The sequence below is a fragment of the Metarhizium robertsii genome (genome assembly GCF_000187425.2).
Source record: "Metarhizium robertsii ARSEF 23 chromosome Unknown MAA_Scf_7, whole genome shotgun sequence".
NCBI classification, from domain to species: Eukaryota; Fungi; Ascomycota; class Sordariomycetes; order Hypocreales; family Clavicipitaceae; genus Metarhizium; species Metarhizium robertsii.
Genome location: NW_011942215.1, coordinates 1,265,589 through 1,287,953, shown reverse-complemented (window position 1 = coordinate 1,287,953; position 22,365 = coordinate 1,265,589). Strand labels below are relative to the sequence as shown.

General features: G+C 49.7%; 4 protein-coding genes across 4 annotated transcripts; 2 read left to right on the top strand and 2 right to left on the bottom strand.

Moving 5' to 3' along the window:
- Positions 1-3,364: 3,364 nt before the first annotated feature.
- MAA_00586 (mitochondrial outer membrane protein MMM1) lies at positions 3,365-4,638 on the bottom strand (the record flags this gene model as incomplete). The annotated part of the gene is made up of 2 exons (XM_007818584.1): positions 3,365-4,534; positions 4,615-4,638. The coding sequence occupies 2 exons, from the start codon at positions 4,636-4,638 to the stop codon at positions 3,365-3,367; spliced, it is 1,194 nt and encodes a 397-aa protein (XP_007816775.1).
- A 541-nt stretch (positions 4,639-5,179) lies between these two features.
- MAA_11402 (sec1 protein) lies at positions 5,180-6,964 on the top strand (the record flags this gene model as incomplete). Its single annotated transcript, XM_011413396.1, has 2 exons — positions 5,180-6,253; positions 6,362-6,964. 2 exons carry the CDS (start codon positions 5,180-5,182, stop codon positions 6,962-6,964), a joined length of 1,677 nt encoding a protein of 558 aa, XP_011411698.1.
- A 328-nt stretch (positions 6,965-7,292) lies between these two features.
- On the top strand, positions 7,293-9,430 carry MAA_00587 (Glucose-inhibited division protein A; the record flags this gene model as incomplete). The annotated part of the gene is made up of 2 exons (XM_007818585.2): positions 7,293-7,715; positions 7,790-9,430. 2 exons carry the CDS (start codon positions 7,293-7,295, stop codon positions 9,428-9,430), a joined length of 2,064 nt encoding a protein of 687 aa, XP_007816776.2.
- Positions 9,431-11,972: 2,542 nt separating this feature from the next.
- On the bottom strand, positions 11,973-13,454 carry MAA_00589 (Gti1/Pac2 family protein; the record flags this gene model as incomplete). The annotated part of the gene is made up of 1 exon (XM_007818587.1): positions 11,973-13,454. One exon carries the CDS (start codon positions 13,452-13,454, stop codon positions 11,973-11,975), a length of 1,482 nt encoding a protein of 493 aa, XP_007816778.1.
- Positions 13,455-22,365: the final 8,911 nt, after the last annotated feature.

The following is a 22,365-nucleotide window of genomic DNA, read 5'->3' as shown; positions in this document are numbered from 1 at the left end:
TGGGCCAGACTAACAAGCCATGGCGGGTCTGCAGCTTTGTCGAGCCATTTGCGGATGACTGAAGTGCATAACAAGTGGGCGTAGTTTAATGACCTCATGCAAGAAGCCCGGTCGTGCAGAGCCGCCAGGAGACAGTTGCATGGGGAAATTGCCTTCCGACGCGTAAAATCCCAGGCACAACCTAATGAATTCGTATGAACCATTTTACGGAGTAGTTGATCATGCTAGTAGTACTACAACACGGAGTAGCAGTTAGTCCTTGCAGCGTTAGGTGGCTGGTCTGGTCTCAATGTCCAAGGCCATTTGCGGGTACATCTCGGACTGATGCCGTTGACATCACATCACATTCAACCAGGTCTCGGGGTCTCATTTATGTACAATACTCTGTACAAGAAAGAGGCGGTGGCACGCTGCATTTGTCCAGGGGCCAAGTGGCCAACTGCTGTTGTCAAGACAAGTGGTCTGGTACTACTATTGACCCCATACCAATCTCTGCCCAGGTAGGTGCCTAAGAAGGTATCATTAATCACAACCAAGAAAAGAGAGCTGGGAGGTGGGCCGCACGTTACTGTGCCTAGGTAGCAACATCAAACATAGAGGAGGATGCATTTACAACGTAAGCGCCATTCGAGGAAGAAGAAAAAGAAGAAGATGGAAAACATGGCACTCACTCAATCTGAGAGGCGCATATACAGCTTCCGCGTCAATGATATGATTGATAGTACAAGGCACTAGGTACCTCTAAGTACTTAAGTAGGCTAGTAGGTTGTGGGTATGAGCGTAGTCAGACCAAGCTAGCGGCGTCGCGCTCGCGTCTTCGTCTTTTCAAGCCATTTAGTTTTGCAGAGATCCATTATCAAGAGGCACACGCCAGAGGGTCTGTCCCACGCGCAACGTAGCTCAAGGATAGCATACAGTTCTAATATCGTACAGTGCAATACAGACAGTTTTTTTACAGAAATATTCTCATGGCACGACGGTGCGAAACGAAACAGGGAGCCAATCGATTGAACCCCCGTACCCCGTACTCCGAATTTCAGACAAGCCGCCCCCTTCTCCCTGCCGCGGTTGAAAATCGCCCAATGCGGTACACACACACCCGAGGCTGAGACAAGTCATGGCCACACCTGGCCAAGACTGCGTATCCATTGTTTGAGCTTCCGGATCCTGTCTCCCAACGCTTGCAAGCGAAGTCGTAATGTCAAACGAGGCCCCTGCTCGACTGCCCACGGGTTGAACACCGTATACCTACCTAGTAGGTAGGTACTAGTACGCTGGTTTGAGTACGCGCCAGGTCCATCCAACCAGGCTGTAACAGCAGGACTGCGAAGTACGGAGCACCTACCTACCGTAGGTACTTAGGCACCTAGTAGTTAACCAAAATAGTTAACCAACCCCCCCCCCCCCCCCACATTCTTATTGTAGGCCTCGTACTATAAACACCCGTTTTACCATGAACTACTACTAGGTAAAGTACGTAGGTACCCAGGGGCAATCAAGTGCTGGCACTGAGCTGTCAACTGGTAGGACTCAATTTGCACAGACAATTGTATCTACTTAGTATTTAAGTGCCTTAAGTACCTACTTAGGTAGTTGACCGGCACAGCCCAATAGTTCGACAGAACTAACAGACCCACCACTACCCAGGTTCCCAATACCTACGAAGCACTCCGTCGTTATGTGCGTAATCAAATTTGCACGCACTGCGCTGCTACCAACGTGGGTGCCTACTTAGAGGCAGGTACCTAAGTGGTAAGTGGTAAGTACGAAGTAGACCAGTGCCAAAATCTCGATAAATAGCTTCAGACTAACGTTTTCGATATTCTCTCAATTGCACGCTCCAATCAGATACCCATTAGACGCACACAACCATATAGGCATTCCTCAGTCTGGATTTTAATTAGCTGCTTACATCTCATCCACTCACGCCTGATGCAAAAAACAATATCAAGGCCTCTATCCGAATCCTTCTCAACAATGAGTTCCTGGCCAAGTCCCGCGTCGATTCAGCCTAACCCGAGTCAGCTACAGGCCTTCAGTCTTTTGGTAAGTTCTTCACTTGCATGTTTTACCCCAGAGCAGCCCAGGAGTCCTTCTTATTGTCCGTTGCCGCTTGAAACCAAAGCATGTCGTGCCCTGGAAAGCTGACGTTAAGCCTTTTTGTGCTAATTTCAAGATTGTATACTGTCTCATCTATGTGCTCCCTTTACATATATCGGCGTCGACAAGGGCCGCGGCTGGTAGGTCCAGGGACGCACCGGAAGCAATACGTGCCAGGATTCGCTCAGTGTCGTTTTCAACTACCTTGTGCTCGCTCGCAACATTCGTCCTTCTCTGTAGAAGCTCCGCCGCTGACCAAGGCTCACCGTGGCATATCATGGGATACTGGCCATTGGGGATCATTGACGCATTCAGATCCTTACTCCTAACTACTTTGCTATTTGCCGGGCCCCTGTATGAATGTCTGCTCATTGATGGTGTATGGCAGTCATGGTTGCGATTAGAACCCTTGGGGCAGCTTTGGGGAGACTGGGCTATGTGGAGGAACATGGTAGCCGTATGAGCTCTTCATCCTTCAGCGTCTGCACCTGACACATGGCGGAAACTTACACAATTACGCAGGGTCCTATTACTGAGGAATGCCTTTTCCGCTCCGCAGCTGTACCGTTACTCTTGGTGGCTGGTTGTAGCATCAAACGCATCATATTCTTTTCGCCCCTTGTTTTTGGGCTCGCACACCTCCACCACTTCTATGAGTTCCGCGTCACGCATCCCGAAACGCCTCTTGTCGCTGCAATCGCCCGCTCCATTCTCCAGCTGTCCTATACCAGTGTGTTTGGGGCCTATGCTACGTTTATATTCCTGCGTACCGGATCGCTGCTATCTGTTGTCACCGTCCATACGCTATGTAACTCAATAGGCCTTCCTCGTGTTTGGGGTGTTTTAGAGCCATATTGGCTCTCGCATCATGAGCTCTCCCAACCCAGCAATGTGTTGAGGTGGACTATCCCGTATTATGTGTTGCTTCTGGGAGGCTGCGTTTTGTGGTGGCAAAACATATCTTCATTGACAACTTCGCCAATGGCTCTCGCCGAATTTTAGACACAATGGACCAAGGCTTGCCGGGATGCGGTGGTAAAACCCAGCCGACAAAACCATGCCACATATTTGGGCAATTACGTTTTTGTACTAAAGCCTTGTAAGCTGGTATGCGACGCACGCGGTGACCCATGACGACAATAGGTGGGTGGTATCTTTCAGGAGCTCAGGGGTTTCTCTGACGGTACAAAATTTAATGTAACATCTTTCAACATCAACAGCCAGGCAAATAATCTGAACACTCTATACTTAGATACAGAAAATGCTAAGGGCTATGGGGTGAACCGGGTATATCAGGTATGTCGGTATCTTTTACAGGGTTGCGATGCCTCAGCGACGCCATGTCCCATTTTCTGTCCTCAGTCGATGTCTCTTTCCGCCATGAAATCTCATCTCGAACATCACGACCAATATCTTTCCCTTTAGATCGACTGATAGACAAGCCTCCATCCACAATTGTATCATCAGGTCCTCGGGTGTTCTTTTTTCTCGGCCACAAGCTTGGGAGAGCTATCTCTTGGAAGCGGGGTTCCACCGCACGCTCGTCAAACCACCTGTGCAGCCGAGCCTCGACTAGCTGGGCAATCTTGGGTACATCTTGTAATCTGGATCTGCTCCCAAGCAAGCTGCGGATGGAAAAATCCAATCGGTAATCATCTAGAAAACTGAAAGTCATCATTGTCGGTGTCGATTGCGACGGATTGCTTGGAATAAAGGAAATGGACAGAGTCCCGCTAAACCGAACAACAGAGACGGCCAGCGCAACAGGGAGAACAGCAGATAGCTTCTTCGGGTAGTTGAGAAGCAGTTTTGTTTCGACAGCAAGAGTAAGCATATCGCTCAAGTCGACATCCATCCGAGCTTGCAGTCTTGTTCCATCCCGTGCAGCAGCCGTGGCATCAAATTTGATGCCATTCCCGAGGCCAAGTCCGTCTTCATCCACGGGGATAATACGACAGTTGCTGAAAATGGGAAAGTCCTCGCCTAAACTCAGTTCCGTAACACGAATGTCATCGATAAAGTCAGGCCGGGATGCCCCGTTCAGCGCCTTAGTTAGGGAATTGAGAATGGCATCATCATGTTGTGCGTCGCTTCGGAATTGAGCGATTGTCTGAGCAACAAGGACATTGAACCAATCCAGGCTTTCCGGTTGGTGGCTGTCGACGTTGTAGTAAGTTTTGCTCAAAATGGATCCAATGGTGAGCGTTGGTGGGTTCCGTAGCACACTGGACTTCTTGCGCTTCAAATGCTGGCTCTGTCTTTGGCTCGGACTGCGCAAACTGAGAAGAGATTGCTTGTGAGCGAGTGTTCTGGACCTCCTTTCCGTGGCACGCAGTGATGCCGTTACATCTGATGACGGTGGATCGCCAAAGATGAAGAATTTAATAAATGCAGCCAGTATCAGTACTACGGACAGTTGCCCTACGACGAGCCCCTGTGTGAATGAGAGCCTGACATGAAGATAAGAGTTGATACCAACGAAGGTCGTTGCAGAACAAGGTTCTTTGTACTTACGTCGGCTCTGACCTCGGTGAACATTCCTCTAAAGCCATTATCTCCAAGACACGGGTGCGCGGCTACTAGCAGGGTTTGGTTGTGGGAGAACAAAGAATGCAGCTTTGTTCTCATGGCAATGTTGAACAACTGCCCCCTTGGCTTTTGAAGGTTCGCCCAAAATCTAATTAAGCCCGCTAAGTTCCTAGTGGCGACTGGAACAGGGCATGGAGGAGGAATATTATGTGCATAGCGGGTTACGGTATGCACGTACCCGAGTCGTCCACCAAAGCTATGGGGCCCTTTCTGGGAGGTGCCACACATGTGTTGCTAACCTACATCCCAGGCTACCATTCACGGACTCGGGCAAGCTTCTCATTCAGCACGCCAGACACTTCCCTATCAAAACTCACCGCTTTCTCAGGCGTTCATTTTCGCTGGCTTTGTCTTTGACTTGATCTCCGAGGTTTGCAGCACCAGCATCTCCTCTGCCAAAATCGAACCTGCCTTGGCAACAATCCAAAGAGTGTTGTGACATAAAAGAGACGCTGGTCAAGGCCGAGGTGACCTCACCTTCTCGTCGAAAATGGACGTCTCCCAGGCTATATCTAGCTACATCTCAAAGATCGTCATGCCCTCCGGAGACGCTTCTTCAACAAAAATGAAAATATTGCTTTTGGATAGGGAAACCATATCTATTGTTTCGACGGCCGTTACGCAATCATCATTACTGAATCACGAAGTATATCTCATTGATCGCCTGGACAATACCGGCCGCGAAAAAATGCGTCATCTTCGATGCCTGTGCCTCCTCCGCCCATCATCTGAGAGTATCCAACTTCTAATAGATGAGCTGCGCGATCCTAAATATGGCGAATATTATCTGTACTTCACGAACGTAGCGAAAAAGTCGTCCCTAGAACGACTTGCAGAGGCAGATGACCATGAGGTGGTGAAAGCTGTTCAAGAACACTTCGCCGACTATACGGTTATCAACTCTGATTTATTCTCACTCTCGGTATCTCTTCCACAGTGGCGTATATGGGGCCCAAATCCCGATGCCTGGAATGCGGATTCTCTTCAGAGATGTTCCGAAGGTTTGCTTGCAGTTTTATTGTCGTTGAAGAAAAAGCCACTCATCAGATATGAGAAAAGCAGCCCACTGGCTAAAAAACTGGCATCAGAGGTGCGCTATCTCATGTCACAGGAAGAACAGCTTTTCGAGTTCCGAAAAGTTGACACGCCGCCGATTCTTCTGATTCTCGACAGGCGAGAGGATCCTGTGACACCATTACTTACTCAGTGGACATACCAAGCCATGGTTCACCACCTTTTGGGTATTCACAACGGCCGAGTTGACCTCAGCAATGTCCCAGACATACGGCCGGAGCTGAGGGAAATTGTCTTGTCTCAAGACCAAGACCCCTTCTTCAAGAAAAATATGTTCCTAAATTTTGGCGATTTAGGTTCGACGATAAAGGACTATGTTGAGCAGTATCAGTCCAAGACGAAAAACAATGCCAATATCGAGTCGATAGCTGACATGAAGCGGTTTATTGAGGAATATCCCGAGTTTCGTAAGCTCTCGGGAAATGTCAGCAAGCATGTCACCCTCGTATCAGAGCTAAGTCGACGGGTATCGGCCCAAAAATTATTGGAGGTGAGCGAGGTTGAGCAAAGCCTTGCGTGCAATGACAATCATAATACGGATCTGAAGGTCAGGACCGATTTCCAAATCACTGTGCCAGCCTACTAAATGCATCGCCAGAATATCCAAAATCTAATTCAAACCCCCGACATCACGGCTAATGCCAAAGTTGGGCTGGTAGCACTATATGCTCTGCGCTATCACAAACAGCAATCCAATGCCATTCCCATGCTAGTAGATCTTCTAGTTGCAGCCGGCGGTGTCTCACCGGCACAGTCGAGCCTAGTTAACAAGATCCTCGCTTACCACCTATCTCTCCACACATCTCCATCTCAGGGCGGAATTTCCGACATATTTGACTCTGCGGGCATCTTCTCTGGTGCTTCAAGCAGATTTAAGCTAAAAGGTGTGGAAAACGTGTATACGCAACACACATCTCTTTTGGAAAGCACACTGCAGAATCTCATCAAGGGTCGCTTGAGGGAACAACAATATCCCTTCGTGGAAGGCGGGGGGTCAACACGAGATAAGCCACAGGATGTAATTGTCTTTGTCGTGGGCGGCGCAACATATGAGGAGGCTAAGATGATCACCGGCATAAACGCAACAACGCCAGGGGTGAGGGTTGTTCTGGGTGGCACTTCTATCCTCAATGCGGCCACCTTCTTTAACGAAGTCGACGATGCCGTGAGCTCCTGGCCAGAAGTCACTGGCCGCAGATGACGTGACACGGCCTCTTATACCGAAGTGTTCCTTTATTAATTAGATAGCAAGCGTATTCAGCTGTATGGAATTGAAATAAGAAAAAGTTTTAGTTTTACCACCATGCACGAGCTCTTAGACCGTCTAGTTCGGAGTGACGACAGCTTACACCTTCAAGAGCAGCGACCCACAATAAAAGGCATTCAGCCAATCCCAAAATTTGTCGCTCAATAAATTCCCATGAACTTTTGCACCAGCACCAGGGAAAATGCCTTCGCCATCAGAGAACCCGCGATCAGAGTGACAATGCATCACATTCCCGAAAATTGAGAGTAGCTTTTGATCTGATATGTATCGCGATAATTTCATGCATATTACAGTACGCACAACATGCCACCAGTCGCTGCGTGGACTTCCCCGTCGCCAATTTGCTACGGCAGCGAACTCCAAGTTAGTCTCAGCCAAGCCCAACAAATTCTTGACTCTCATCAGCTGTACTAAGTTTTCTACTAGGCCTTTCGATGTCATCGTCATTGGCGGCGGCCATGCTGGTGCTGAAGCCTGTGCCGCAGCTGCAAGAACAGGAGCGAAAACTGCATTGGTCACTCCAAAAATCGATAACATTGGGACTTGCTCATGCAATCCGAGTTTTGGGGGTATCGGAAAGGGAACGATAATACGAGAGATTGATGCTCTTGATGGTCTAGCTGGAAAAATTATCGACAAAGCCGGTGTCCAGTTTCACATGTTGAATCGTAGCAAGGGACCAGCGGTGTGGGCATGTCAAGCCCAATATATGACCTCGTTGAGAATCGAGTATATGGACTAACTCATCATTTATAACAGGGTCCTCGTGCTCAAATCGATCGAAAGCTATACAAGCAATACATGAGAGAGGAGCTTGAGTCATATCCGAATCTCTCAATCGTTCTCGCCAGTGTTTCTGATATTATTTTATCGAAGCTTGACCCTCCACAGGCACTAGGAGCCTCCAAATCCATTGCAGGGGTCCGATTAGACTCTGGCCAAGTTTTGCCCTCAAACAAGGTCATTATTACCACTGGCACGTTCTTGGGCGGCGAAATACACATCGGTCTCCAGAGCTACCCGGCAGGGCGACTGGGTGAAGCAGCTACCTTTGGATTAAGTAAATCGCTTCGGACTGCAGGCTTCCAGCTCGGAAGACTCAAGACCGGTACACCTCCGCGGCTGGATCAAAAGACCATTGACTTTAAGGAGCTGGAGGTTCAATATGGAGACACACCGCCCACTCCGTTCTCCTTTTTGAATAATGCTGTGTCCGTCGCGGATCAGCTGACCTGTAGCATTACACACACTACCGACGCAACTCACCGAATTGTACGTGAAAACCTCCAGAACACCGTTCACATCCGAGAGACAATTAAGGGTCCAAGGTACTGCCCATCCTTGGAGTCCAAGGTTCTTCGCTTTCCAGACAAAGAGCGACACATAGTATGGCTTGAACCAGAAGGCTTCGAGAGTCAAATTGTATATCCTAATGGGTTGTCAATGACCATACCACCTGAGGCTCAGAAGCAGGCATTGCGAACTATCAAAGGCCTCGAGCGGGTAGAAATGCTGCAGCCGGGCTACGGTGTTGAATACGACTACATCGATCCTCGTGGGCTCAAATCCACGCTCGAGACTCGAGCTATCCACGGTCTATACCTCGCGGGGCAGATCAACGGTACCACTGGCTACGAAGAAGCCGCTGGGCAGGGTGTTATGGCAGGCATTAACGCAGGGCGAGTTGCTCAGGGATTGTCCGAAGTGTCAATATCCAGATCTGATGGTTATATTGGAATTATGATAGATGATCTCATTACGAAAGGCGTTACGGAGCCCTACAGGATGTTTACATCCAGAAGCGAATTCCGCATGGCGGCCAGAGCTGATAATGCAGATCTTCGGCTTACGGAGAAAGGTCGGGACTGGGGCGTAGTCTCTGATTCCCGCTGGAAAGCATTTTCAGACGAGCGTCAGCAGATTGACGATCTTACAAAGATACTCAACTCGGTGTCTCTCACATCCACACAATGGTCGGAACAAGGTTGGCATCTCAAGAAGAACTCGCCGCGCCGGACAGGTATTGATATTCTTCGACTATCGAATACCGGGACTCGAGTTGATCTTCAACAGCTGAGCACCTCCATTCCGGAAATTAAATCATACTCGACTCGGGTTAGAGACCGTGTTGCTATTGAAGCCGTATATGCACCATATGTCAGGATGCAAGCTGCTGAACGGGGTCGGTTCGCCTATGACGAGAGCGTTCGCCTGCCCTTAGACATCAATTACGACGCCATACCCGGTCTAGCCTTATCTGAAAAGGAACTACTGAAAGCCGCGTGTCCAGAAACCCTAGCACAAGCACGTAGAGTCGAAGGCGTTACTCCCGCAGGTACTGTCAGGCTCCTGGCACACATACGCCAGCGCTCTCTTTCTGATGCGCCGCGAGTGAACTAGACCATGTGTTCTTAGAGTAAGCTTTTCTCGGTGTCTTGGGCGAATGTACCGTATCTGAGGTACTTCATAAGATGCACAATAGTGTGGAAATATATTTTGAATAATTATGTGCGCAAATACACAGGACAACCTTTATACTGTATACACTCTTGATTTGATTTGTTTTCCCAAACTCAGCCCAGGGTCTGTAAGTCTTAATACAGGATGATGCACCGGCGGATCTGGAAATACCATCACAGCCACGTCCTAAGCTTGAATGTGCTACATTCCGCCATTCCCCAAAGACCTCCCTGGGCCGAATAGCAAGTGTGCTTTCACCATCTTGGTCCTCTATTTCAGGATCTTCACAGCATCCTTGCTGAATATATAGCTGGCGCCACTCCCGATAGTGGTGGCCGCTACGACATATCTAATGCCTCGTCAGCAAAACCGACAAACTGGATAGTTGAGGGAGGAGCGTTATCAATAAGACTTACTGCAAAGTCGTCAACACTGATGTCAGATCAGTCTCGACAAGTGGGGCTGCTGTTGTGAGGCCAACGAGAGCAAGCTGTAAAAATGTGTTGTATTTGCTTATTGTTGTAGGACGAACTTCCGCGGATGGGAGAGAGAAATCCCAATACCGATAGAAAGTCTTGGGCGGTGGTAGCGAAATCCAGCGGTAATATATAGCAGCCATCCCAAGGCCTACGTCTCTTCCTAAAATAACCGTCGCGACCCATACTAAAGCATCAAACAGATAAATCGTCAGCAGGTAAGGGACTGGTAATTGGAGATGGGGATCAAGCAAAGCAATTAGCTCCAAAATATTTCCAGACATTGGGCCATTTCACTCTGTAGGACACGTACACGGCAGAGCGCCTTTGGCGGCTAAACATATAGTCAGTATCGTCATGAGAGCCTTGTCCGCCATGGGATCTATTATGGTTCCAACCACCGTCTTGCGATTCCATTTACGAGCAATCCAGCCATCGAGCAGGTCCGTAATCCCAGCATACGCGAACAATCCCACGGCCCACGCATGAGAGTCATGAAGAACCAAATACCCTATAACGGGGGCTGCTATAAGTCTTGTAATCGTTAGGAAATTCGGTACTGTATATATATCCTCGTGAATAACGTCGCTCGTCCCTGAAGGAGTGTGGACAGCTGGATTTCCCGCTTTCTCTTGTGACGTCGATTCCGCTTTAGGATGGTCGGCTTTCTGGGGTTGACTAGAGCGGCAACTATGGCTCTGTCTATCAGTTTCTGATCCTAATCAACTTGCCTCGAGTCTATGACGCTTGGGCGTTGACTGGGCAATCGTAAGAAGCTGCTCACCTGTAATATCGGACTTGGTTTTGGCTCTCCGTGGGCCTGACGATTATGCGGGTGCGGAGAACGGGCGATACTGGTGATGATCGGGGCAAGATTGCTGGCGAGCGTGTGCTAATTGCCCTAAATGCATTGCGTGAAGGCCCTCTGCAGCGTGCCCGGCTCGTTGCTCGAGAGAGAAATGGGACCATAAGCATGGTGTTTCACTCACAATCAGTCAGTGCCATTCGGCAGCGAGCTTGATCGTGGTCCTGATAAACCCAATCTCTAGTGTCAAGTTCAGTGACGAATTGAACTTGTCGGTTCCTATGCTGTTGTGACTATCCGGTGTCAGATTACAGCACGATGATAAAATCAGTTATTTTCAGTCCCGGGGGGAGCGGGTCCCATCAACGGGGCTTGCACATAGCCAACTACCTACCCTAGAAGGTAGCCTCCTTCCAGGCCACACGCGTTATGACTTCTGGACTGTGTTTCCTGTGTTGTCCCGCTGATACACATGTAATGGCAGCCATCTCTCGGCCCTCTTATCTTTGATGCTCTTGTTTAGTGATGAGTCACAGAGGACCTCCCTCGCGGGACTATCATCTAAGGATTCTTATAGCAAGGTCTATTCAAACATGGTGCCCACCCAACCATGACGTACAACAGAGTACAACCCCAAACGCCGTGGCAACAATCAACGACCGATCAATTTAAACAATAGTTGAAAACCCGTATTGGAAACCCGTCCCTTTTTTTCCCTTATGCCCAAAACACCGCCAAATTGAACAATAGAAACAGCCAGCCCAAGCAAACCTCTTTTGCGTACATATATATATATATATATATAAAGGAAGAACGAAAAAAACAACAACCACAGCGAGCGGCATCAGTGCAGAGCTTCCCCAACCCTTTCCACACGCCAGCAGGGAGTGAAACAAAAGCAAACCCTAAAGAAGCGTCTTGCTCGCTACCAAAGCCATCGCTAAGTAATTGTAGGACGGTCCCCAGCCATAGAAGCATACACGATACTGGGAGAATGAAGGTGAAGAGAAGAACGACAAAAAACAAGCGTAGCCGCAGCATGAAGACAGTGATAGCCCATCAAGCCCCCAGAAAGAAACGAAGAATAGAAGAAGCAAGAATATCTGCCCGCAGGAAGAACATAGATCGTGTGAAAATGCTAGGCATACAAGCCAAAGACGTTGGTAGCGAAATGCTGCGTAGAGTATGAACTTATAAGCACTCAGGAGCGCCCCAAATCATTGGAACCCCCAGGCCACTGCTCGGAGCCATTACTTGCATTATTTCCGAAATACTGTAGGTCGCCTTGGCCGTCAGACTGTCCAAGGGCCCAATCATTCGTATTCTGGTCCAAGTTGTAGTTCTGGGTCCCAGCTTCCGCGCCAGTCAAAGTATTGGGATCCTGCTTCGTTTGCCGTGGCTGATTGAAAGCCTGTCCCTCTTGGCTCGCGATTTGGCCAGCTCGGTGGGGAACATAGTACGAACTCTGTCCAACATATGTATTGCCGCTCTGGGGAGGTCTGCCTCCGGGGACTGTGCTAAGATGCATCGAGGACAGCTCTGCAGGCTGTGCAAGTTCGAATGCCGAATTCCGTCTTGGTGGATCGTGTAGTGGCATACTTCGCGGGAATTCGCTATCCATACCAGTGCTGGCACTGAAGCGGGAGGCTCTGGTAGGGCCCAAAGAATAATTACCATGTGGCTGAGGAGTGTATGGCATCGAAGATGTGCTGGACGGCATTGCTGGAGAGATAGACGGCGGAATCGACTGCGGAGCTGAAGAACCCAACGGGGGCTGAATCGAAGAAGGAAGCGGCTGTGGCATCTGAACTGGCATGGGCGAATTCATCGTCGCCAGGTACTGGTGTTGTGGATGGTATGTGTAGGGAATAGACCCGTACGCTGCTGGCACCGGAGCATGGAAGCCCGCCATGGACATGGCTCTGGGCATATGAGCATGTGAGCCACCAGGAAAAGTCGGCGCATTTACAACTGTTGCGATGAGACCCGAGGGGCCACCACCTTCGTCGTCCGGGCTATACTGTACTTCGTCAATGGGAGCACGAAAATTCTGGGACACTAGGAGTTCGTTTCGAGGTGAGATGCCACTAAAACCGTAGCTCCTTGACGGGGTATTAAGATTTCCAGCAACCGCATCGTCAACCTTGTAGTAGCTCACAAGGTGATGAGGAACGCCATTATAGTTTACGCTGATTGTCTTCTTGACCAATCCGTCGGGCTTGAAAGGGTACGAATCAATCAATGATCCGATCAATGCCCTCTCGGTATCCTTGATATTGGCGCCATCCATGGCAGCAGGTGAAGTGAAACCAGACATGTTTAGGTGTGAGGTAGAGTCCGCCTTTCCGATGCCTCCTGGAGGACACTTCTTTCTTTTAAGGGCTCGTTTCTTTTCTCCTGGCGGAAACGGCTTCTCCAACTCCCGGTATATAAGAAAGTTGCCGAGAATTCGACTGGGACTCCAAGATACACCGTCGGTCCATCGTTTGATGCCTGAAGCGTGCTCTTCGTAAATGAAGACATTGCCACTTTTGATGAGGTCCTGGCGCTCCCGATCATGAGGGCGACGTGGTACGTGGGTGAGCCGGCCAGACAAGCAGGCCTCGAACAAAACCAGTGAATCATATGTAGAGGCGACAAGTCCCTCAAAGGTAGGACGAAGGGGGTTGGATTGATTTGACATGGTTCTGCGAAGCTTTGCACCGGCCAAGTTTTAACTTTCGGAGGAAGACGGTGATAACCTTCTTTCCTGGATATCGTAGCTCAGCTCCCGTGCAATCCAGTAGTTTGGATGCTCTGAGGAGCCCCTGCGGTAGCGAATACCAAAACAAAACGGTACGGATACTGGTGATCTCTGGTGTTTAGGCAAATGATATGGTTTCGCTTCCGGTTCGACTGGGGGGCTCCTTCCTCGGGGAAGGGGGGGGAGAGCGGGGAGACGGAGAGAGAGTAGAGAGAGCAAGAGTACGCAGAGTAAGAAGGCGGATTAAGAGGCAGAGTTTGTGAATGTAACGGCACTGGAGGATTTAGAGGGAACGGAAGGTTTGGCCGGAGAAAATAAGTTGGGGAAGAAAGTTGCAGGGCAGGAGGGAGCCGAAGATGTCAAGGCAGCAGAGCCGAGAAACGAATTAAGGGCCACACAGTCCAGTCCGCAGAAAAGACGAAGAGAGGCTGCAGAAAGAATTGAAGTTGAAGGAGAAGTCAAGAACGAGCAAAAGTCTCGGGAACAGCTGTGGCTTGAGGCGGCGTGGGAGGAGGTGGTGTTAAGTTTGGAGGGACCTGGTGGACGCAGTGGAGGGCGACAGATTGACTCTCGTGGTGCGTGCCGTGACAGTGCGCCGTCGTGGTGCCAAGTTCTCTAGCCAGTTCCCAAGATGCCCAATGCCAATGGCACACAGAGTTCTGAGTTCGACCAGACTCCGATGGGAAGCAAGCAGGAGGCGCCAAAGATGCGGGAAGACGGAGGTTGGCGGGTGATTGTCTGGCCTCGGGGGGACTGGGCCGGGGGGTGGAGGGACAGCTTGGACGAACGAACAAGGACAGAAATGGATGGATACAGACAGGGCGCTGGCCTGAAGGGGATAGGATCCAGTATTAAGTTTTTATCGAGGCGTAGGGCTGCTTTGCGATTCGACGATGCGGGATCAAAAGTTGACAGGCAAACGCGACCTACACACCTCTGTGACTACACTTGAGGTACGATGAGTGCTACCAGAGTAACTCAAGGCACACTGTGATCTTGTGGCTTGATGAATTTCTCCGCAGCATTGCCAGTATGGGGGTGACGAGATGGTGTCGATGAGCAATCAATGTTCAGTGGCGGCCTTTATGGTCAGTCAAATTGGTCTGGCCGGCGGCTCGACTAGAGGTAAAAAGCTTGGAGTATTTGCAAGGAAGCCAATGAGACGCATGTGGATGGATGAGCGGATAGCCAAATGGCCTGATAGCTGAACACAACACACTAGTGAACTCCCGGGTCAATCGTGCATCTTCCAAAGCTGGAGTCTTGAAGTATTGGGAACCTTGGAGGGCCAGTCTGATGGTGGTGTAAGTCGGCAAGATCGGCCAGGACCCTCGAGAGCTGCATGCAACCAAAAAGTACACACGAACACACATCCATACATAAGTACAAATCTACCTGGGTGGGTAGCAACTACACACATGCACGACACGCAATGCCATGCACAATCCAGATTCTCCCCTTCCTTCCTTCTTCCCTTCCTTCTTTTTTTTTTTAACTTAACTTTACTTTTATTTTGGGATACCCGACCACTTGAACGCCTAGGCCTGCTAAGTACGGGTATTCCGTCCTGGCGAGGGGAAAATGTCTGGTAGGTTGGTTGCTCAAATACTAGGTACCTAGATGCAAAAGTAGGTGCGTACTAAGTAAGCAGTCCTGACGGCCAGGAGGTTCCCAGGTTGCCAACATGCCGTCGACGTCGACTCGCTCGAGCGTCGCAGACTGGAGCGGACCTCGTAACATCGAGACATGGAGCGACCAGACGCAACTACGGTCTCGGTAGTACTTAGCCGCGCTGGCCATACCAAAATACTACGAGTGCCGGAAAGGGCGTAGGAGCTTGCGCCGTCGGAGTGGGCGTGAATATAGTAAGCAACTAGACCCATTCGGGTTTTCAAGCCCCAGTGTGATCGTCTTGTTTACCATTTCGCACCGCACCGCAAACACCGTCTACAGTACTACTAACAAGAGACGCGGAGAGGACCAAGCCATAAGACTTTGCAAGATTCAGAAAATTTGGGCAAGAATTGATATTATATTTTCATTTGCATCGTCGCGGAATGAGAGCCACATGACTCCCAATGCCTTGACGTCCGTCTCCTTAGGTACGTCATAGGTCCCTAGGAAAGTACCAGTCTTTGTTGTCCCACGGCGACGACATACATACAACACTGCAAAAGCAATTCGAATTGAGATCCCGTCGGCGGCATTGCACACTAGGCAAGGGGGGAAGTTGTGGTGAGCAAGGTGCGTGCCTATTACTAATAAGGTGGTAGACAGCCCGAGATCCGGTCGAGCATCTCGTGACCAGTAGTACATATGACGTTGAAGTATCTTCGGGCAAGCAATAGCCGAAGGTTCATACAGCATTTGGCAAAGGCTGAATAGGAGTTATTAGAAACAAGTTGTGAAAGGGGAAATTACCTGCAGCTTTGAGAAGCAGACATCGATGGGGGATTCTACTTGACGTGAAAGGAACAAGACTAAGGTTGAAAACCAAGCTAATTGTAAGTGGCCGGTGACTCGGCCAAAACATGCCCACGCGTTCCATACATACCTTCATCATTGTGTAGTATTCCACCAGACGTATTTGAGTGCTCATTTGTCCCCATAGTAGCTCTACGACTTTCAGACGCTTAGAGATGCAGTGTCACCGATCCCCCAGATTTCGAGGGCCAAGGCAGCCGCCTAAGAAGCTTGCCTGGTCGTGTCATGTCAAGTATAACTAACCCACGCTCGTCACCATCAACCCAGAGTCGGCTGAGCGACTAGCTGATTTCGGTTTTCGCCAAATACAGTACATATGCATGTATATTATACGTACATCCAAAGATGGCTGGAGCGACGCGGGGCACGCCGGAGTTTCTGATAGCTGTACGATCCAGTGTCGATGTAGCAAAAGAAGGACCATTCGCATCGGAGAATACTGTCTGATTCCCCAACCATGAGGCTCAGTACAGCTTCTTCCTGTCGTACGCAAGGCAGTGGACGAAGAGTCTATTGGAGGCAGCTTCAGAATGTGGCAATCGAAGTGGAGAGTGGGCAGAAGAGCCCGAGAGGACCGCCTCCAAACTCCAGTCGTTCATTGACTTGCCAGGCTGTGTGTGGCCTCCTCTCGCACCGAGAACGAGAACAGGGAGGAGGATGGTGGCGGTGGTGGGTAATCGCGGCCTTTGGCGCTGGATTGATCAGGTTGGTGTTGTGCACCGTGGCCGTCGGTCGGTCTAGACGGTTTCCATCCAAGCCTTTGCGGTCCGTTGTTCTTGTGCAAGTATCATTGATGTTTCCTGTTGGGTTTGTATGTATACGGACTCGGGCTCAAGCACTAGTAATTTCTCCGTGAACATGTGTGCCACGGCGTCACACGGGTTGCATTCATGTTCAATATTGGGTTGTCGGTGTTTGGTGTCGAATATTCGCCCCAGAGTTGCCGACATTTCGTACTGCAAACAGATCAAATTGAAGGCCGACAGGCAGCCCATGGGGGTTCGTCGGTAGCCGGCCGGACACGGACGACGACAACCCCTCTTTTGCGTGGGCCCACGAGCCAGGAAGCTGTAGAGCGAGTGGTGAGATGTGTGTGCTGCGGCGTTGGGGTGGCGTTGGGGTGGGCAAGGTTTGGTGCGCCAATCAAACACTTGAATTGACAGGGATATTATGGGGGGATAAGCATGGGGGCATTTGAAGAACTTGCTTCAACGAGTGCGGGGCAAGCATTGACGCTTGTGCACTGGAATAAGCAGGAAAGGCAGAAACACAAGAGGCAAGAGTAGCGCGATAGAAACAAAAAGGGAACATATAGGAAAATAAAATAAAAAAAGTTCAAGACGAGTAAGAAACTTACTGGGAGGGCCGGGGAAGACGTAGTTGGCCGTGTCCTGGCGAAGTTGACCTGCAGCACATGTTAATTTCTCATATGTACTAAGTACAAGTACCTAGGTGCTCTCCGTGCTCTGTAGATATGTGCACTACGCTAGGTCACTGCCTTCTACTACCTTGCGGCGGGGGGGACGAACCAGACTCCAATGTTGTGAACTGGTTGGTTATCCGAACAAGCTCGTCGGGGCAGAAGCTTGCAAATGCACGAGCAGGGTCTGAGGCGCTGGTTTACGCGCATGTCCATGTCCTAGGTTGTATGTACATGTGCATAGTACTAGTACGGAGTACAAGAGCCGGGTTCGTTGGTTGGTCGCCCGACGGAACCAGGAATTAACGGTGAATTGATATGCCGTGTCGGATTGAGATGCAATGTAGTATTCAGTCGTTAGTAATCGCAGTCCTACTCTGTATTGGTGATGCGGATGCTTGGCGGATAATTGCAGGTATTCTACTTAAGGTTGCCTGTCGTGCCTTTGGCGCCAAGGCCTTGGGAGACGAGCGGCCCGGAAGCCTAATGGCAATTTCCTTTCGGATCGGCACAGACTATTGACAGAACATAGATCCCCTACCTGTTCGCCGTAAAGTTTCAAAGTTTGCGTGGTTGGCTATTTGTAGCGCCGGCCCCAACACAGAGGAAAAGGCTTGGCCGCATGCACCATGTAGATATTGAGCCCCTCATGGTGCAAATGGGGACATTTGGATGAAATAAGACGGTCTGAAACATGACAAGAGCGGTTCCGGGCCAAAAATAGTTGAGTCCATTGACCTAGCGTATGCTCGTGGTTGACCGTCCTGTTAGCTCTAGCAACCTAGTAGTGGTAGTAGTACCCAACAGCATTTTGGCTTCACAACCCGGAACTCCAGGGCCACTCACTTGGGCTAATAATGCATGTACGTAGCTTGAAGCGTCTGGATGACCAAGTAAGTACCATCCTCTGCATTTGACCAGTTCCGCAAGAAGTCTTGATAGTATATCGTGTTGATCCAGCCCGCATTTAGAACCTTGAGGCCTCTACATCTATTCAGTCCATGTATGTACAATGCAATGGTACTCTGAACAAGTCGTCCAGGGATTGAGGTTCTTGACTTTGGGAGCAAGTATGCTAAGCTTAGTTTTGCCCTTGTCGATGCGTTTGGACTGTTGTACAACACACGCACCAACTCTTATGCATGCAAGGCACACGCACACCAGACACCTAAAATGCCCCAACATCATTTCGTCGTGGCTATTGGACCGTTTATAGCCCCCAACTCTAAGCATCTCCACAATTATGCACGCAGGAACCGATCATGCATGAAGAACTTGTGCCCAGGGACCCACACCACCATGCCAATGTTCGTGCTGTACATAAGTGGTGCAGACTTTGAGGTTACAGCCTGATATTGTAGTTTGCTGCAACTTGTTGGAGACATTTCGGGCCAGTAGAATGGAGATGAACTGCAGCGTTATGCCGTTTCTCACAACAATGACTCCGAGCCCTCTCCTAAACGATTTGATAAAAGGGTGAAAGGGAGGGGCCCACGCAACATTTACGTACCAAATTGTAGACCACCCAACTCTCAACACGGAAAATTTTCGAATGTCCCAGTCACTGCGTGTTATTTTCCTCGTGTTTGCTCTTCTTTTTTCCCTATTCGTCCATTCGTAGCGTGGCATACAACACATACCAAACTTAAAATACACCGAAAAGCTGTTCCTGAACCACTATAAGCAATAAGGTTGCCCTCCCGGAAGTTTATCGTTCTAGTGCAATCAGCCGTTTAACCTCCGTGGTTACCGGGGGGTTTTTTTAATTAAAAAAAAAGTCTTTTCCCAAACGCTGCAAGTCTTAGGCACTACTAATGACTACCTAGCTAGTACTGTGAAGCTGTTGCGCAGTGAAGTAAAATATTCTCCGGGACTCCATACCCCAGGGCACCCGCGCCATGGACCCGAAGAATCTCGCAATAAACGTGGAGAAACGAAGTTTGTACTAGTACTACATTATACGACTTGACATGTATATCAATCATCGCAATCTCCTCCACAAACCACGCTTGTATCGAATGCGCTTCGTAGATGTCATCCGTGTGCTCGGGGCTCCGACAGGAGCATCTCTTCTGCGTGCAGAGAACGGGCAGTCGATCTGCTCCTCGGCGAGGATTCGGGTACCTGAAAAGGTCGGCATGTCTCGGTGCCATATTTCTCGCTAATTAGCCCTTATCAGTGCCCGACTTTCAACTTGGGTCGTCGTCTAAATTAGTACAGACACAACAGGGGGTTGATTTTGCCGCATGCAGACTTGTCAACCAAGCGCACTGCAATGCAACACCATCAATCATGGTAGTGCCTGAGCTGCTGGGAGAAACACAGTAATGCCCTGTGGACCAGATCACCAAGACGGGCGGCCGTTTATTGCACAATGGTGCCAGGGTTGATAATGACCCTGGTCCGGACACGTGTTAGCGTGCATCGACACCCTTGCATCCCGGTAGCCACCCAGGTGCCAATTGAACCATGCCAGCTGAATCTTGCACGACAACCCCAGCCGCTGATTTACCCGACCTTGACGGCAATGCCAATTCAGCCAACCCCAATGTATTATTATGTTTGCAACTACTAGTACATACTATTAATCATTGTACATACAATTGGCACCACAGTAATACGGAGGACTTGATACCCATTCCTCCCACCCCCGTCATTAAAAGTTTAGAGAACCGCTATTGCAATAGATGTCTGATGTGCACCGCCATTTCTGCTGCACATTTGCGGCGTCGGACTTTATTGTACATATCCATCAAAGCTATTGAACCTAATCCCGGGTGGCAGAGCGCGTCTTTGAAGGCAATGAGATGTTTTGCAAAGTTGTGCAGGACATCACGTATATATACATATATGGATTTGTGTCTGTGTGCGTGTGTACCCAGGGGGCACTCGTATCAATGGTTTCTCCCATCGTTCGCCATCTTATAATCTTAAGAAGTTAGTATGTTGCTGGTGTTACAAAAAGCTAGCCAGCCAACAGACATCTTCATTTGTTCCACTTTGCGTGATCAAGATGATACTTCATATTGCACATGGATGTACAATGTACGAGGGAATGCTTTAGTAGTACGTAGTGCCGAATCGTGTGGCCCGGAGAGCTGATCTTGACGGAAATCATTCATTAATGGCCTCTGGCCCTCTTATTTGCCTCGACCTACGACTGAAATCGTGGTGGTGAGTACATACATGTCCATACAATTATTGGGCAGAGCTGGGAAATATGGGATATTAGTCGATCGATCCAGGACCTCGGGAACCATGGCAACTACCATCAGATTCAGGGCTGGTGTTTTTCCTATAGGCGACAAGCAACCTGCAAAATGGCACATGACAATTCAGACTACAGGCCAACCAAGGTTCCTCCCTTGGTGGATAGCGTGACAATGCTCTGGATACCTAGTAGTTTTTGCTCGTATATGTATGTATGGGATGGTTGAATATCAGTACTGGCACCTCCCCTGGGTAGGCATTTATGTACGTAGTCGTCCTTGAAGCAAACCCGTTGCATGCCTCGGGTGTAAAGACCAAGGTGGTTGCGTCCTACCGGCTCATCCCTATTGGTGCGGTACAGCAATACTGTCATGTACGATCAGATCTCCTGGCTGTTCCCGACGTTCGGCTGTCGACTGACTGACACATCAGTAGTACGGCGGAAAGACTCCCATGAATATGTACATACCTCCTCGTGGAAACCAACGTCCCACTCGCTTGCGCAAATTATGCCAACAGCCATTCTCTCGCCCGGCCAAGAACAAGCATGGAACAAAGGATGGGGCGATGCTACTCGGCGCAGTACAATATTCGTATGGACTCCTGCGAGTGTGGTTGAGCGTGGTTCAAGCTTCACCCCTCCCCAGCTGTGCCCCAGTTAGTCCGGGATGCACGTTTTCCCTCTGGCGCCTGTCGCCAGACACCAAACCAAAGCGGCCAGGATTTGCAACCGGGTCTCCAACTGTCTCTGGCCCAAAACTTGGCCGCAATGTAGCAACAGAGTTTAACGGACCGTCAAGGCACTCCATCTAGCCCACTCCAAAGACGGCGCCACATTCCAGATGCCCGTGCCTCATCCCACTTTCTCATCCCACCATCACATCTCGTCCTGCCCCTTCACTGGGGCACGCGATCTGCATGCATCTGCACGCATTCTCACTCAATTGACCGACCATGCTGGTCTAACTACTATGTACTGCTGAGGATCATGGCTACTTCTCAAGATGCCAAGATCCCTGAGATCTAGCTGTAGCCGCTTGCACTGCCTGCTTGCTCGCCGAGGCATCTGGGGAATAGGTAGGTAGGTACCCAGCAGTGGACAGCCCGTGACCGTACCTCACAATGGCAACAATATCCTAGTACATACATACAACAAACAGATGAGACAGTAGTTGGGTACGCAAATCTATCTGGGTTGATGTATCTTGGATCGCACTACTCCGAATCGGTCGGCCGTTTCGAGCACAACTTGAGGCAGTGGCGCCGGCTACCAGGTCCGATGACCAGTTCTCGTACGATTTCCCACACTTCTGTTTCTCCAATGCCAACCGATCTACGGAGTAGGCTAGCTGTCTTTTCCTAGGGACTTGGTACTACTTTTAGGGCCTATCGCCTTGAATAAAGTAGCTGGCGTGTTGGACCTGTGAAAGGGCTCGGAGCAAGAGCTATCGTGTCTTCGGAGTGAAGTACTATTAGTATATATTTGATAATTGACACGGATGATGAAGGACTACGCATGCTGATTGAAGCCTAATTAATGTCGTGCTGCATCTGCCCATTTGCGAGCTCACCTGGAACTGGTCACTCTGTGTGTATGTATTTCGGACTTGGTTCACAACAGGACAGGAACAAGGCTGTTAAACTGGACCGAGACAACGTTGCTTCCAGGAAGGCGGTGAGTAATGCATGCTGGCAGTTTGTAGTACAATCCCGGAAGTCTTGCTCAGACAACCCGGA